The sequence below is a fragment of the Physeter macrocephalus genome, chromosome 9 (genome assembly GCF_002837175.3).
Source record: "Physeter macrocephalus isolate SW-GA chromosome 9, ASM283717v5, whole genome shotgun sequence".
Classification (NCBI taxonomy): domain Eukaryota; kingdom Metazoa; phylum Chordata; class Mammalia; order Artiodactyla; family Physeteridae; genus Physeter; species Physeter macrocephalus.
In genome coordinates this window covers 41,150,924-41,166,588 of record NC_041222.1, presented here as the reverse complement: position 1 = coordinate 41,166,588, position 15,665 = coordinate 41,150,924, and the positions used below count along the sequence as shown (strand labels likewise).

The following is a 15,665-nucleotide window of genomic DNA, read 5'->3' as shown; positions in this document are numbered from 1 at the left end:
CTTCCTTGACCACCTCCCTGCAGCGGTCTCCACATGCCCAAGCCGCTAATACATTATCCTACTCTATTTTTTGAAAATTTTTATCACTATATGGAAATCTTCTTCATGCATGTATATGTGTGCATACATGTACGCATGCCAGTCTAGATGCTAGTCTAACTAGCTAGCATCTATCCATGCATCCCTCTCAACATCCAACCATCTCTCCTCTCATCTATAACTGTAAACTTTGAGGACAGACCCTTTGTTTCCCAGGCCCTGCTACATAATAGACACTCAAGAAATATGTGTTGACTGATTGTTGCAGAGACACCTCATAGCAATTCCCCACTCCCTTGTATATCTTAACTGCTCGGTGGTACTCTGAATTATCTTAAATCTAGAGGGTCTTTTTGCTGCTCCACACTCTATGAAATGAACAGTTGCATAGTAGGAGTTGACACCCATTCTGCACCACTGATGTGAAGAACCCGGTGAGGCTATACAGCAGGGTTACCTTCATGAATCACTTGTCTTTGCCTCTGAGACTTCCACCTCTTCAAGCCATGACCCACCCCTTTCCCAACTCAGGACCGCTCAAAGGAGAGGAGTGCAAAGACTGGGGCCAGGTCTAATCTACAGCTATTTATTTGAATCCTCACGGTGCCTTTAATAGCTTGCCTTGGCCTGAAATATTAAGGAAGGGAGGTTTTAGTGAGTCAGGACTGGGGCTTGGAAGGCTGAGCAAGATACCAGGAGCCACGTGGTAGCCTCATTCTTCATCCTCTAGTGCCTCATTCCTAAACCCTAGCCCTTAGCATGCATCGGAATCACCTGGAGGGCTGGTGAAAACACGGTTGCCTGGGCCCCAGTCCTGGAGTTTCTGCTTTAGTATGCCTGTGTGGGGCTTGAGGATTTACATTTCTAAAAGCTCCCAGGTCATGCTGGTGACCGCAGGTTGGGAGCCACTGTCCTACCCATGAGGAATTCCTGCAGCAACTATTGTCCTGATGGCTTCCCACCCAGGCTCCACCTTAACTAGGGGAAAAAACCTGTCTGTGCACAAGCGTACGTGCTGGGGTGGAACGCCTTAGAGTTTCTCTAACCCTTTGCCCACACTCACCTAAGGTTTATAGGTGTATATATTTTAAGTAGTTATTTTTCTGAAATCTCAACATAAAAAGAGATAAAAGCAGAGTGGCTGGGGTGAGGCCTCTCTTAGGATCCCAGGGATCCGGGGAGCGTCTCAGTTTGCAACCTCGCGGGGAGTGGAAAGAGCCGTGGGCCTAGGGCCGGGTCAGTCGGGTTTAAGACCCAGCTCTCCTTTCTAGCTGCGGGATGCAGAAAAACTGCTCAATCCCTGGGTCTTGGTTCCCATACCTGTGCAGTGGAGATGTCTTCACAGCGTGCCACCTACCTCACGAGTCGCGGGGAGGAGGCCCCACGTGAGAAGCTGTCTACCCGCAGCCGGGGTCAGTTACGCGCTATTACCGGATGACCGGACTTGTTTGGCTGACTGCGCGCAGAAGTAAGTGTGCCGGCAAGGGGCGGGCCCAGGGAGAAACCACAGAGCCCGCCTATGTCCCCGGAGGCGCGGAAACCTACAGACTTTCCTCTGTTTTCAGGCTCCTGCGTCTGAGGTCTCGAGGGCCCGCGTGCTGTGAGGAGGCACCAGGCGGGACGCTCGGCGCCTGAGCATGTCCTTAATGTGTTCAGGGACGTGGGGTGAGGGGCCAGGGCGGAACCTCACTGGGCCGAAGGGAAGGTCAGATACTTAGATGGTCAGTGCCTCCCGCCCCACTGCTTCCTCGGAAACAAGGACTCTTGGTTGACCCCCCGCTGACCCCAGGCTCCAAAGCCTGCTCTCCCCGCTGTTATATGCCGCCTCAGGAGAAATGGATAGCCAGCCTGGAGATTCCTGGCAGCCCGCCGGCTTGGCAGCCTCTTCCAGAACAGTCCGTGGAGTACAGACTGCTCCCTGTCTTCTTCCAGTCTAGTCCCTGGAGAGATTCCAGTCTCCCTGCTCAAGTCTCTCCCTTTTCTGCTTGTCCTGGGGAAGGAATAGGCATCTGGGCTTTAAATCACACAAAGCCAGTGAGCTGGCGCTGCACAGCAACAGAGCCCTCAGCAGTTGCGGCCTCAGTTCTCAGAGAGCTACACGAAGACCAAAGCGAATTTATTACTGTTTTCAGTTTACAAATGGGAAATGCACAACAGTGGTCAGGAAGTGGAAGGCATTATGAATGGGAAAGCCTAAGCGTAGACAACTAGCTGGAATGAGGCAAAGGCAGCCACTTAAAAAAAAAACAAAACATCCAGTCCCTTATAAAATGGGACTCTCAGGATAGGGGCATGCTGGTTAGAATTTAAATATCCCCAAAGCAGTTAAAAAACCCAAGGGAGGGCTCTAAATATTTATACATGTTTGCTTTTTAAAAAAAATGATCCCACTTTTTCTCTGGAGGAGAACATTCTGGAGCTAAGACCTAAGATAGTAAGGCCCTTTTAACCTGTCTTAGTAGTGAAGGCAAGGGTGAATTTGTGGGTTTGTAGGAATCCTTTTTTCTATGGAGCTCAATATATTTTCCTACTCACTGTAGTACAGCAAGTAGCGTTGTTCCAGAGCTCTCGAGAATGCAGTGGACAGGGAGTAATTCTTCCAGAAAAACCTCTCCAGCTGATTGTAGTTGCAGGGGGAAATGCAGAGGAATCCTCATACCTTACAAGCCTGCCTCCCCTGTGGGCTTGGGAATGGGCTTTGGGAGCTTGTTGGGCAGGGTTGCAGAGCCCTCTGGTGGATTATTGCTTGACTACATTTATTCTAATGGCTCTGAATCTGATGACCAGAGGCTAGCTTTGACTTCAAGTCACAGGAGGGTGGCATTTTGATGTCTCCTTTTTTGCGATGGCATTGGAGGGAGAAGAGAGGGACCCACATCCTCAACCTGAAGGACAAGAAATATGCTCAATTCACTTAGGGCTGGTAGAGAGGCTGGCACCCAGCAGGGACATAATAAATGTTGAGAAGGAATAAACCAGGGAATAAATTAATGAATGAAAGCATAGTTCCTTCTAGAGCTGCTGAAATGCGTTTGCAGAATCACAGGTATTGGTGGACTGTGTCCAAAGAGACACAGAGTAAGGGGTTGCAGTGGGAGTTAAAAGTGGAAAATTTAAAGAATAAAAAAAACTTTCTTAAAGTAGAAAAAAATTTAAAGTCATGTTTATCAGGACGAGGAAAGAGAGGTGTAAACAGTGTTGAAGACAACTGGAGGGTTTCTTGGGGTAAGAGATAACTCTAGCAGAAAATAGACTAGATCCCAAGCAGGCATGGACTGACAACCCTATAAACACACACTGAAGCTTCCCAGGTCTGTCAGCAGCCGTGGAAGCCAAGTCTTTATTTCTGTGGCAGTGTTAGAGAAATAGTTTCTGGCTTAACTTGGATCCCGAGTGTTCCATGATCCCCTCTATCCACAGATGTAACTACCCACTGTCTTTCTCCTCTGTTCTCTTTTATGAAAGCAGTTACCTCTCTCATCTTTTCTATTCCCAGGGTGAAAATATAGGAAATGACGATCCATTCCTGGGTGGAAGGCCAGCGCTCCATCTTCACTAACACGATATAGTTGAAGAGCATCAAGTATCCGATGTACGCCAGCTGTAAGGAAACACAATACAGTGCTCTGGCTGCGAAGACCTGGGAGCCCTGCCCTTGGGCCGGGCCACTGTGAGTCAGGACACAACAAGGTCAGCAAGCAGGACTAGGAATTCACGACGAAATGAACTTCTAGGCTCTAAATGATCAAAAGAATTTTAAAAGACTGTGATTTTGAAATAATTTGATATACAATCTTCCTTTTGATCCTTGCGTGTCTCTGCATCCCAGTACTTTGCTTGTACCTGTATGTCATGATGCACCATTTTGTTTTGCAATTCCCCGTTTCTCGTATTTTCTTGGCTAAAAATGGAACCTCTTCTCTCAAGGGCTGCTCTTGCTCAGGCACGAGCCTTGGGTCCTTGAACTAGGACAGCACAGTGAATTTTTGCCTAATGAATGCCAGGTAGATTAAATGTCTGTAAGAAGGAAAGGCAGACACATGCTATACGTGTAAATTGGTCAAACAGACATAAATAATAGCCCGGAATTTCTTGGAGCCCCACTTTAATTCTCTTCTATGTTAATGTCTTCTTTTTTTCTCCTATCTTAATGTGCTTGGTTTGGCGGTGCCCTGGGAAGGTTTTACTTCTTATCCCAGGCACTGCTTTCCTGCCCTATCCAAGCTGGGATATTCCTTCCTGGTTTCTGCTTCTTTGAACAAAACAAGAGAAGAAAAGCAATTTATAGGAAAGAATGAGTCTGTGAGGCCGACTGTGGCTTGGAGTAAGGTTTAATCCTCATGAGGCACTAGCACTGCAGGTTGAGCCCTGATGGAACTAGCTGAGTTGCTGGATGTCCCGGGAAAACTCCTCCGGGTTCAGGTTTGGTGAATGTCACTGGACGACTCAGGTATATCTAGATGAGTGGAGTATAGGAGGGCTAGTGAGGTTCTTACATAAGGGGCTGAGGAGCCTCTGGAGAAAAAAACTCATCCTAGGGGCAATGGCATAGAAGTTAAGCCTTTTCTAGGCAAGGCTTCAGGTCGAGTAAGGTACTTTGCTGCCTTTAGGGGCCTCAGGGGCTGTGAATAGGAACTAAGAGTGAATTTATTGAAATCTGCACTCTTTGGAGCTTAGGTAGCAAATAATAGGATATGGTGTGGGCAAAAGGATTGAGACCTTGAGAATTTTGGAGATACTGCATGATTCTGGAGCCCTGGAGGCAGCTTAGAAGGTGGAGAAAGATGCAGCCTGGCTAGGAGACAGGGTAACGGGCGGCCCTGCAGAGCTAGAGAAACGATGCGTTCTCTACTAACAGACCTCTTTCCTTCTTTCCTTCCCTTTTTCTTTTTTCATCCCTTTTCCTTTTTTCTTTTTCCCCTTCTTTTCTTTTTCTCTCCCCTTTTCTTTTTCTTTTTTTATCCCTTTTCTTTTTTTCTTCCTGTTTTATTCCCTTTTCCTTTTTTCTTTTTTATCCTCTCCCCTTTTTTTACCCTCCCCTTTTCCTTTTCTCTTCCCCCTTTCCTTTTTTCTTCCCCTTTTTTCCCTCCCTTTCCTTTTCTATCCCTCTTTTCCTTTTTCTCCCCCTTTTTCCTTTTAATCCTCCCTTTTCCTTTTTTCCCCCTTCCTTCTCATTTAAAAAATAAATGAATACATAGGTCCTTAATATGAGTCAAAGGTACTTTCTGAGACCCTATTACATTGACGGATTTACAGACACAGCGATATAACTTCTCATCTCTTGAAGGGTGGGCATGTCAGAGTTGAATGAGATCACGTATGAAAGTGAGAGGGCAGCTGCATAGATGCTGGCGGATCAGCAAGCCTCCTCCTCCTCCTCCTCCTGAGATATTCACTTTGGTATACACCCCCCCACACACACTCCCCACGCCCAAGGACCACCATTTATAACCATGCCTCAGTTCCTACCCCACCCCCTTTGGGATCATTAGCATGTTGTGAAAAACCTCACCTGAAAAGAGTCTACTCAATGTGAAATCGTGTAAGATGGTGTTTAGAGTGTAATTTGTTTCATATGGTTCCTGTTTACCATTATACACTGGCATCCACTCTCTAGTCCCTGTGAGTTCTGTATTTTACAAAACACAAGGAAAGGACTTCAGTGGATAAACGGTGAAATATGCTCTTAGCCTCCTTCTGACCTGAAATCCTTCTCTCTTTCTAGTTGCTTCCTTCTCCTTGTTGGACCAAATTCCACTGCTTCTGGTGGGCCTTGTTAACTGCCCAGGTTTTGTCATTTTACTCAGTTCATTACAAAACATTCCAGAGCATTATCTTCTCTTGTCACAGGTAGGCCCAGTGACACACACACAATTCTTCCAGAACCTCTTCATTTTAGTACTTAAATAACTCCTTCAATCTGCCTCTCTCCTCTGAACACAGGTCTAATGTACTTGTTTGGCAGAAGGACTTGTGTTTGGTGGAAGGAATGTAGATGCAAAGTCAGTGAAACTTGGATTTAAATCCTGGCTCAAGTACATCCCAGCTGTATCTTTTTGTGTAAAATCACTTCGCCTGCCTGGGCCTCCCTTCTGTGAAATGGAGATGTTTGCTACCGACCCTGTAGAGCTTTCAGAAGGATGGGGGAGGGGAATATGCATCTACCTCCTGATACAGTATAGAGGCCCAATGAATGGTGACTGATATTATTATACACCTCTTTTTTCAAGAAACTTCTATGCCTCTCGCCTCCTCTTACCTCAGTCCTTCCTTTCTTTTTACCCCCCTTAACTACTCATACCTCTCTTCTCTTTTTTCTTTTTTAAATTGACCTCATTGCTTACGCTTCCTCCACAACCATCCTTTTTAGCTCCTATTTTTTAAATCAGTTACTCTACAATGCTTTTCTTTCCATAAACAAGCTACAATATAATATTTTGGGACAACTCTCAAAATACGGACTTCCAAAAATAGGGCTTTAAACATGTTTCAGTGGTACAACAGAGGACTGGATGCTGCCTTGGAAGAAACCTATCTTAGAACTCGCTAACATTCATGGGGCCTTGCTGCAGATAACCCTAACATGACATGCTTTAATGTGTGTGTGTGTGTATGTGTGTGTGTGTGTGTGTGTGTGTGTGTGTGTGTGAATATATATTCACATATATACACACATATATATTCTGTAAGCTTTAACAAGCTGTGTGTAGAATGCCATAGCTTTGAAAAGAAACAGAACCTTGTGATTCTTAAGTTAGTGGGAATCCTATAAGAATTTGTATTTTATTTGCCTATATATTTTTATAAATGTACCATTAACCAAGGTGCATGACTCCTAAAGTATGAAATGCAAGCACCAAAGCCTGCTGAAGCTGCCTGGGGATCCCTGGCCATTCCTTGCTTCTTCCCAGGCCTCTTCCTACTTCCACTAGAGCGTGGAGGGGCCCATCGTGTTAGCAGAGGAAGGAGTCTGTTCCTGCTGGAGAAGCCCAGAGCACACCCGGTGCCCTCTGACCTGGCACCACTTTGCACCTTGAATTGGCATCCTCTCCAGCTGGGCACTTGAAACAGGCTCTCACCACAAACTGGTCTGGGAGCCAGCTGGATCCCTGCCTCCTTTCTTCTTGGAACAGAAGAGGACTCAACCCGCTCCTCTGGAAACTTGCTAAGACATGGAAGTGAGGTTATGTGGAAGTGAAGTGTGTCCTACCTTTCAGAACCTTGGGAGTGTAGAAGGGGATACTTTGGGAAATCAAGGTGGGAACTACTCTTACAGAAAAAAACACAACCAAAAGCAAATGGGCCCTTTGATCTAAAGCTGCATTTTATTGTTAAGCATCTCTGGGGACTTTAAAGATTGACACTCCGCATCTCCAGTTACTTCTTTGAGGCTTTGTCAATATATATGGATTTCTGAAAATCATTGTGAAAACACAATCAGACATGACTGGAGCATCCAGTCTGATGGGTTTGTGGAGGGTAACCCAGTCAGCCATGCAGAAGGGAGCTGGACACGTGGGCCCCACTTCTCAAAGGGACAGCCTCACAACCTGCAGTATATGGTACAAGAAAAGCAGCATGCCCCAAGCTTCCCAGACCACAAGACTCACCTGGGAAGCTTGTTAAACACGACCGCTCGGGCTCCTCCCTGGAGATTTCATTTAGTGGGTCTGTGACTGGGCCAGGAATTTGCATTTCTAACACAATCCCTTATCATCATGGAAGTTTTGGAAATACCAGGCTGAAAACTCAGCCCTTTGTCTAGGGCAGTGGTTCTCATCCCTGGCTACTCATTACAACCACTTGGGAGCTTTGAAATATCCTGATGTCCTGGCTGTGCCCCAGAACAATGTCAACAGAATCTCCGGGAAAAGAACCCAGGCATCTTTTTAAGTAGATAAACATATAGATTAAATAGAACTCAGGTTGTTTTTTTTTTTAAGCACTCCAGGTGATTCTAATGCGTAGCCAAGGCTCAGAACCACTGGCAAGGCATCTGTGATTTAAAAACATTCTTGGCTAACAAATTGCCTCAGCTAAGTAAATGGGGACTAGAGGAATCAAGGAAATAAAATTAATACTGAACTCAGACAAAGAAAAAAAGAGATGCCTTGGAAGGGTAAGAGAAGCTAGTATTCTATTTGTAAAGGTGATAGATAATTCTTGATACTACTACTGGTTTCTTTCATGCTCTAGATCAGGAGTCTGTAAACATTTTCTGTAAAGGACCAGATAATTTTTAAGGCTTTGTGGGCCAGATGGTCTCTATCGCAAGTAATCAACTCAACAGTTGTAGCACGAAAGCACCCAGACTATAGGTAAATGAATGAGTTTGGCCGTATTCCAGTAAAACTTTATTTATGGACACATGAATTACATGTGAATTTCATGTAATTTTCACGTGTCACTAATCAGTCTTCAGTAGATTTTATTTCAACTCTTTAAAAATGTAAAAAACATTCTTAGCTCACCTGCCACAATAATGGGCAGTGGGCTGGGTCTGGCCTGTGAGCTGTAGTTTGCCACGCTCTGTCCTAGACAATTAAAGCAGTCTAATATAAGAGAAAGGTAGGTATTCAATAAATGATAGTTTATCATTGTTGCCTGGGTGGATGAATAAAACACTGACCGTTGCTCTGCAATGGGACCAGCCTAGGAATAACAACAGTTACATTTATATTGTGCTTACGTGTTCCAGGCCCTGCTCTAAGTGCTTTACATATTTTAACACATTTAATCTTTACCAAACCTTATAAAGTAGGTACTATTACTATCCCCATCTTAAGAAAACTGGGAACGTAGTGCTAAAGTAACTTGCTTAAGGTGACACAATAATAAAGAGGCCCAGACAGGATTTCCACTTAGGCTGTCTGACTTCCAAAGTCCATGCTTGCCACCACTTCGTTGTTTTCCGCAGGGTAAAAATAGTGTGTATCTGCATGCAGTAGATAAATAGAAATGATTTCTGCATGCCTTAGTTATTTTTTTTCGGGGGGGGGAAGGATTTTTTTTAATGTTAATAAATTTAAACTTTAAATTTAAATTTTTACTTCACTAAAAAGATCATATTGGTATTTTAGTAATTTCCCATCCCCTTTGAAGACCAGACTTTAAAGTAGTGGTTTTCAACTTGTGGCAGTTTTACCCCACGAGGAGACATCTGGCAATGTCTGGAGACATTTTGGTTGTCCTACCTGGGGGCTGGAGACTGCTACTGGCATCTAGTGGATAGAGGCCGGGGATGCTGCTGCGCATGGACAGCCCTCCTCAACAAAGAATTATTCCGCCCCGCACGTCAATCGTGCTGAGGCTGGGAAAGCCTGGCTTAAAGCCGGCGTTGAGTGTTAGCACCCAGGACCACACAAAAAGGACCTCATCTGGTCATTTGCGTCATCTCGGCCTCAGACTCAGATTATCCTGTTGCTGACTTAAGTGACTGGTGTGGAGCCGGTTGTGAAAAAGGCCAAAAATACAGATGCACTATCTTTCATCTGGCACAGCTCCGCCGTTGGCTGGAGAGCAGCAGAGACGACCTGGGTCAAAGCTCACCTTAAGCTTAAAATATCATGAAAAACAGGGCAGACGGGCCATTTCTCCCATATGAGGAGGCTATTTCAGGGATAATCTTTTATCTTGTGGGCAGAAAATATTTGCAGGGTGTGCTTACTGGACAGTATCTGCTGTGATTGTAGGTTGCTTTGCATGTTTTTTGCTGCTTTGTTTTGCATGTTGTTTAACCGTGTCAGAGCAAGAAAGGTTGTTTGATGACATACCAGATTGGGAGTAATTACACACTTCTGATCCCCATCTTTAGTGGTTTTCCTTCTAACACTCTGCTCAGCCCTTACCCACCAAATGTCCCCCCAAACCCAGGACTGGTGTCTAAAATGGGTAACTCTGATCCACTGCTCATCCATCCAGAACAGGGAAGCGTTCTGTAGAAGGACCTCTATTCCCTTCTAGACTAGACTCATATTCATCTCACCTCTATTTCTGCTAGTTCTCACTTTTACCATTTCCTTTCTTTTCTGCAGGGAGGAGAAATGTAGAAGCTGTGGAAGCTGCCTCACAAACTCCACAAATCTTGCAAAGCTATAGGAAAAAGCAAGGTCATAGAGCCATTATTCCTGCCTGTATGGTCTTTATATAATGACTTGTAGAAGAAACTACCCAGGTGTGTGAGAAACTGACATTGGCTCTTTGTGGCCTTTCCTCCTTTGATAAAAGGAGAAAAGGAAAGATGCTTACAGTGTAGAACCAGAACTTCACAATGGGTGCATTGTAGAATTCATAGATTTTTCTGCCCAGGGGGATTAACCGGTGTCTGCTCTGAACTTCCTCTTCATCCTTCTTCCTGGAGGACTCCCCGTTGTTTCGTCCCAACATTGCCTACAGTGGAAGAGAACCAATACCATCACAGCAGGGTTCTGCAGAACATGTTTCAACATGTATCTCATTTTATAGATGGGGAAAGTGTGTTCATAGAACCTAAGAGCTTTGCTCAGGGCCCCCAGAGATTTAGAGATTGTGCCTTCCCTCAGTGTGCATTTGCATTATACACAGAATCTATGTACCCCTTCCCTGGGATGGAAGGCCTTAGGGATATTTCTTGACCATTCTCTTCTCTTCCAGCCTGGAACCTCTGGAAGATGAGCTGTTGGAAGATACCCAGAGTTCTGAGAGACAGAAAGAGCGTAACCTGGAAAGGCCAGGAATCTATCATTCCTCCCCACCCTTCTCTCCCTTTATATATCGTGAAACAGGCAGGTCTGGGTTCTCTACTCATGCTAACGACTGTTAAGTCAAGGGTAAATTGGACTAGTAATACCTTATTTATCCAAAGGTGTTGAATATTCAAGAGGTTAAGTTATCTGTAGTGCCTGAACTTAGGAATGTCTACCCAACTCTCGGGCATATGCCTTGGTTCCCTGATTTCAAACCCTGTAAAGCCTGAATTACTGCTGGTGCTAGTTTGGTGATTCCTGGGCACACTGCCTTCCTCTGCATGGCAGAGTCAACCAGATGGGACTGGAAGTCAGGCCTGAGCAGAAAAGGCCCTCATCTCCCAAGTTGTTGCAGATCTTCTTAAGAATTCACTATTTCCTCCTCATTTCTGACAGGAGAAGCGGCAACAACAATTAAACATCACAAAAAAGGCAGAACTTGAGAAAAAGCGGACACAGAAAGGGACTAGGTCCTACCCTGGACACTTAGAATCTGTGGTACCTTGGGCAACTCTTTTAACCTCTCTGAGACTTAGTTTCTTTAACTGTAAAATAAGGGTAGTAATAGCACCTGATAGAGGGCTGGTTTACAAATCAATTGGCATCTGGAACGTAATAAGTGCTCGGTAAAGATTAGCTGGTCTTTAAAGTGAACTAAGACTTTCTCGGATACTCGTGACTGAAATGATCTAGTTGGGATCTCTCACAAGAAAAAAAAAAGTGTGATATTAGGCACCTATTACAGCATAATTTCTTGGCTTTAATTCTTTCCATATTGTTCTAAGCAAGGTTAGTTCTACAATGTTTGGGAAATGAAATTTTTATTAAGTGTGAGAACAGGGTAAAACCTTATAACTACTGAAGACAGATAAGGATTTGGGAGAAGAAAAAGTATAGGAATATGGGTTTAAAGTTGCAGATCTAATTACCAAAATAATTTACCTTGAAGTTGAGAACAGAGACAACCACTAGATAATTCTGGTTTCAAACTACCTTACCCACAATATAGATATATTAGTTTCAACTATTTTTGTCATTGCCTCAAATATCCACTTTACTCAAATATGTAACAATCAACAAATGATGTACCTGTAACCGTAGGATTTCAGGAAAGGGTAACTTCCATTCCTTTATGGACTCTCTGGCTGGAAAAGTACCTTGAACTAATGAACAGGTAAGATTCCATACTATGGCCTATCTAAGAATTTATTTTGATCAGTGAGCTGAGTCAATCTTTGTGATGGATATAGCACACTAGACAGCAATAGGGTTCTATAAGTATCGATCATTGACCTCATGAAACTCTGAAGTTACATGATATTTCTCTTCTATAATTTATAATATATGTAACATAATTATCCTACTTCGATTCTGCTTATTTATATGCTCAATAATACAAGACCATTTGGGTACACAATTAGATGAGAGTAAAGGCAGCTTGGAGGGTTTTAGGCATCTTGGAGAATGGCGTCTTAGGGTAACCTCTAGGGACGGTGGCTTTCCCAACAGAGTTGTAACAATGCCCTGGGTCTGTGTGTGTGTTGAGGCTTTATTAGGAAAAATTCAAGACACTTACCTAGCAAGGCAGGTAAAACAAAGTGAAAAACAGAACAGTCTATTTTGCCTTTATTGTTCAAAAATATTTCAAAGTGAGTGCATTCTTAAGAGGCTTGTCTTTCATGGTTTAAGTAAAGCATTTTCGACATTTCATTAATTCCAGCTTAAGCAGCATAACTTGCTGATTTTGTTGATTTCTTTTCCCAGTAGTCAAACATTTCCTTAGCCTACATTTCTTAAAGCAGATTGTAACAGGGACAAATACAGACATGACTGCACAATATGGATTTCAGAATCTTTGCTGGCTAGACACAGATGTTGAGACTGGGAAAGATCCTTTGAGGTGAACTAAGCTATTAAAGGCTACTAAAGTGAAGCAAACTGAGGCTGATATTTCATGTATAATTTTGGAAGGGCCAAGGGAAAATGTTCCATTCCAAGAGATGATATATTGGTTTAACACAGAAGCTCAAATATCAATGCTATGAAGGGAGTGGAGTTGTCAACAAGCTGTATTCTCCAATTCTGTCTGGGGTGAGCTGAGACCAGTGGTCCAGCAGTAACAGAATTTGTCATTAGGGTCAAAGAAAGTGCCACCTTAAAAACAAGTGCTGTCCAACCCTGACTTTACCAGCCCATAAGTCCTTTCCTTCCTTTCCTTCTCCCTGCTGTTTCAGCCTGCGGAGAATCAGCTCAGGCAGTAATGCTGTTGTGGTGTCTTCTACTTGGGTTCTCAGTAGACAATGGCAGGGGCTATTCTTTGGGAAGTAGACCTTGCTCTTAGTCCAGAGATGCATCTTTTATTGTGGCTTCTTGAAAGATCAGATCCTCAAAACTCTGGACTGAGCAGGAGAGGCAGCTGCCTCTTTTGTTATCTTCCTTGAGACCCAACCACATAGAATACTGCTTTAGCTTCTGGCTACCTTCCTAGGTTCCTTCTTTGAGCCTTCCTAGGATGTACACCAATGTCAAGGCCATGTCATACTCGACACAGGAGGCCCATGCTTCCCTATTGGATTCTTTCTACTACGTGGTGGACCAAACCAGCTGAGCTCCTACATTTGAGACTAGGAAGAAATTCTTTGCATCCCTTAGCTTTATCAGGTAAAAGCATGGCCAGTGGAGTCTGCATGCCTGGGTTCTAATCCCGGCTTTGCAACTAATTAGGTGGGTAACCTTGGACCATTTAACCTCTCTTGAGTCTCAGCTTCCTCATCTATAAAATGGTATAACAATAGTACCTACCTTGTGGGTTTGTTGTGAGGATTCCATGAGTAAGTGTATGGTTAAGCATTTAGCACCATTATAGCAATATTAGCAAACATTTACCATGTGCTAGGCACCAGTCTACATTAGTTACAGGTACACTTGTTACATAGTTTACATGTACCTGTGAGCTAGTAATAATAATAATGTCATTATTCCCATGTTAGAGGTTAAGAAACTGGGCCCAAGGTCCCACAGTGAGTAGGTGACAGGGCAGGATTCTGGCTCCAGAGCACACACTCCTTACCCCTCTGCTGAAGCATTCAATAAAGATTTGGTATTACTACTACCAACGTTTCTGCTAATGATCAAAATATCATTTCCTATCCTTGAAGGGGTTCAGAGGCCAAAATTATGGTAAGTTCTTTAGGGAAGACAGTCATTTGATCCTGTCATAGAGGGAAGCAGACTCCTCCACTAATTTATATAAGGATCCTGAAACTGAAAGCAAACATAGGACTTGAACTCAGTGAGCCAAAAGCAGTGAATGACTAATCAATCCAAAGAGTGGCTCGATGCATAGCCCCTGTTGTACTTGGGGCTGGGAATGTGCCTGCAAATAGATCTTTAGGAAGGACCTACTGAAGGAAATAGTGTTTATCTGGAGGAAAAACAATTCGCAGGGTGGTCCCACTTAGGATAATAATGCCAAGGCCTTTTGTCACCTGAGCAAAACCAATTTTTGTTTTTTCCCCAAACAGCTTCTTCTGGCTCATCACGGTAATTGGCCAGGGTGGTGGGGAGGGTGGGGGGTATCCAGGAAGTCCTGTGGAGCTGTTGCCGTATGTTTCCAAAGCTCTGAAGCCTTGTTTGTCCCTTTAATAGCATGTGATGTTTTTAGGCTTTGGATACAATCCAGTGGTAGTCATGCTGCTCCAGCAGGGGTTGCAGGAAGCTGTCCCATGCCCAGCTGCCCCATTCCCCCCACAGAACAAACCATCCATGCTCTATAATTATACCAGGAAGAGCTAATAAAAGCCTTCCATACAAACCCCAAAATTCAATTAGTGCTGTATTTGTGAGCCTGACCTCGAAGAAGATAAAGGCTTAGCTTCTGATCAGCACAACGGCTCCAGCTCAGTGGAGCCAGCTGCTCCCAAATCAGATTCCCTTTCCTTCTTCGGGTGCTAAGACTGCCACATCACCTGTTGTTTATAAAGTATCGCCTGTTTGGAAAATTCAGGGTGTCTTGCTTCTGAATTTCACTGGGTTGTTGAGTGCCACTTACCTGGCTGAAGGATTAGAATCAGTCCCTTTAGTTATGTTATTTGTGCACAGAGAGGACACTTATTTTTTCTTGGCTGCACCATGCGGCATGTGGGACCTTAGTTCCCCAACCAGGGATCAAACCCGTGCCCCCTGCATTGGAAGCACAGAGTCTTAACCACTGGACCGCCAGGGAAGTCCCCGAGAGGACACTTTTGTAATAACCTGGTCTCAATACTTAAATGAAAGTATCTGGTGGGAGGCTGACCTCAAGAGTTATTAAATCTTAAGCCATATCCATGAGAGAGGTGGATTAGGGGTTCTCCCCTCTGACAATAACTGAATAGTTTTTTCTTACTGTCAGTTCCATGTCCTCTTCGTCTTTTTCCTTTGTGGGCTTCTCTGGTTCTTCTTGCTCCTTCTCTTGTAGGTGAATTTCCTGGGCCTGAGTCATATAGGGCATGTCATCTTTGTTCTTGAACTCCAAGCTGAGAATTGAAGGAGGAAGTAGAATTCCCAGAATTACCTAAAGTAATAATAATGATAATAATAATAATCACATTTAAAGGATTAAGATAAGGGTGGTTGCTTAGAATCAGAGAGCCTGGGGAGTGGGGTCTGTGTGTGTGTGATGTGAGGGTGTGTGAGTGTTGGGTGTGCCCACAGTGGGGACCTGCATATCTGAATAACTAAGAACATCCATGCTAAGAGGGTCACTTCTGCCCACATGATTGGGAACTGTTAACTGTTAACTCACAGTAGCTCAGTCTGATTTTGGAGAAACAAAGCATCTTACCCAAATACATCTTATCCAATTAACACCTACTTTGCATGAGGGAAGCAGAGGAAAAAGATTCTACCCAAGGCAAAAAT

General features: G+C 44.0%; 1 protein-coding gene across 14 annotated transcripts in view; it reads right to left on the bottom strand.

The window, feature by feature from the left end:
• The window catches only part of TRPM3 (transient receptor potential cation channel subfamily M member 3), an 832,361-nt gene that overhangs the window by 65,128 nt on the left and 751,568 nt on the right, over positions 1 to 15,665 (bottom strand). For all 14 annotated transcript variants that reach the window (XM_024126887.2, XM_024126889.2, XM_024126890.2 and 11 more), the window contains 3 exons: positions 15,151 to 15,318; positions 10,288 to 10,428; positions 3,512 to 3,640 (listed from right to left, as the gene is read on the bottom strand). In XM_024126887.2, coding sequence (XP_023982655.1) covers positions 3,512 to 3,640; positions 10,288 to 10,428; positions 15,151 to 15,318 — 438 coding nt within the window. The remainder of the gene's footprint in view (positions 1 to 3,511; positions 3,641 to 10,287; positions 10,429 to 15,150; positions 15,319 to 15,665) is intronic.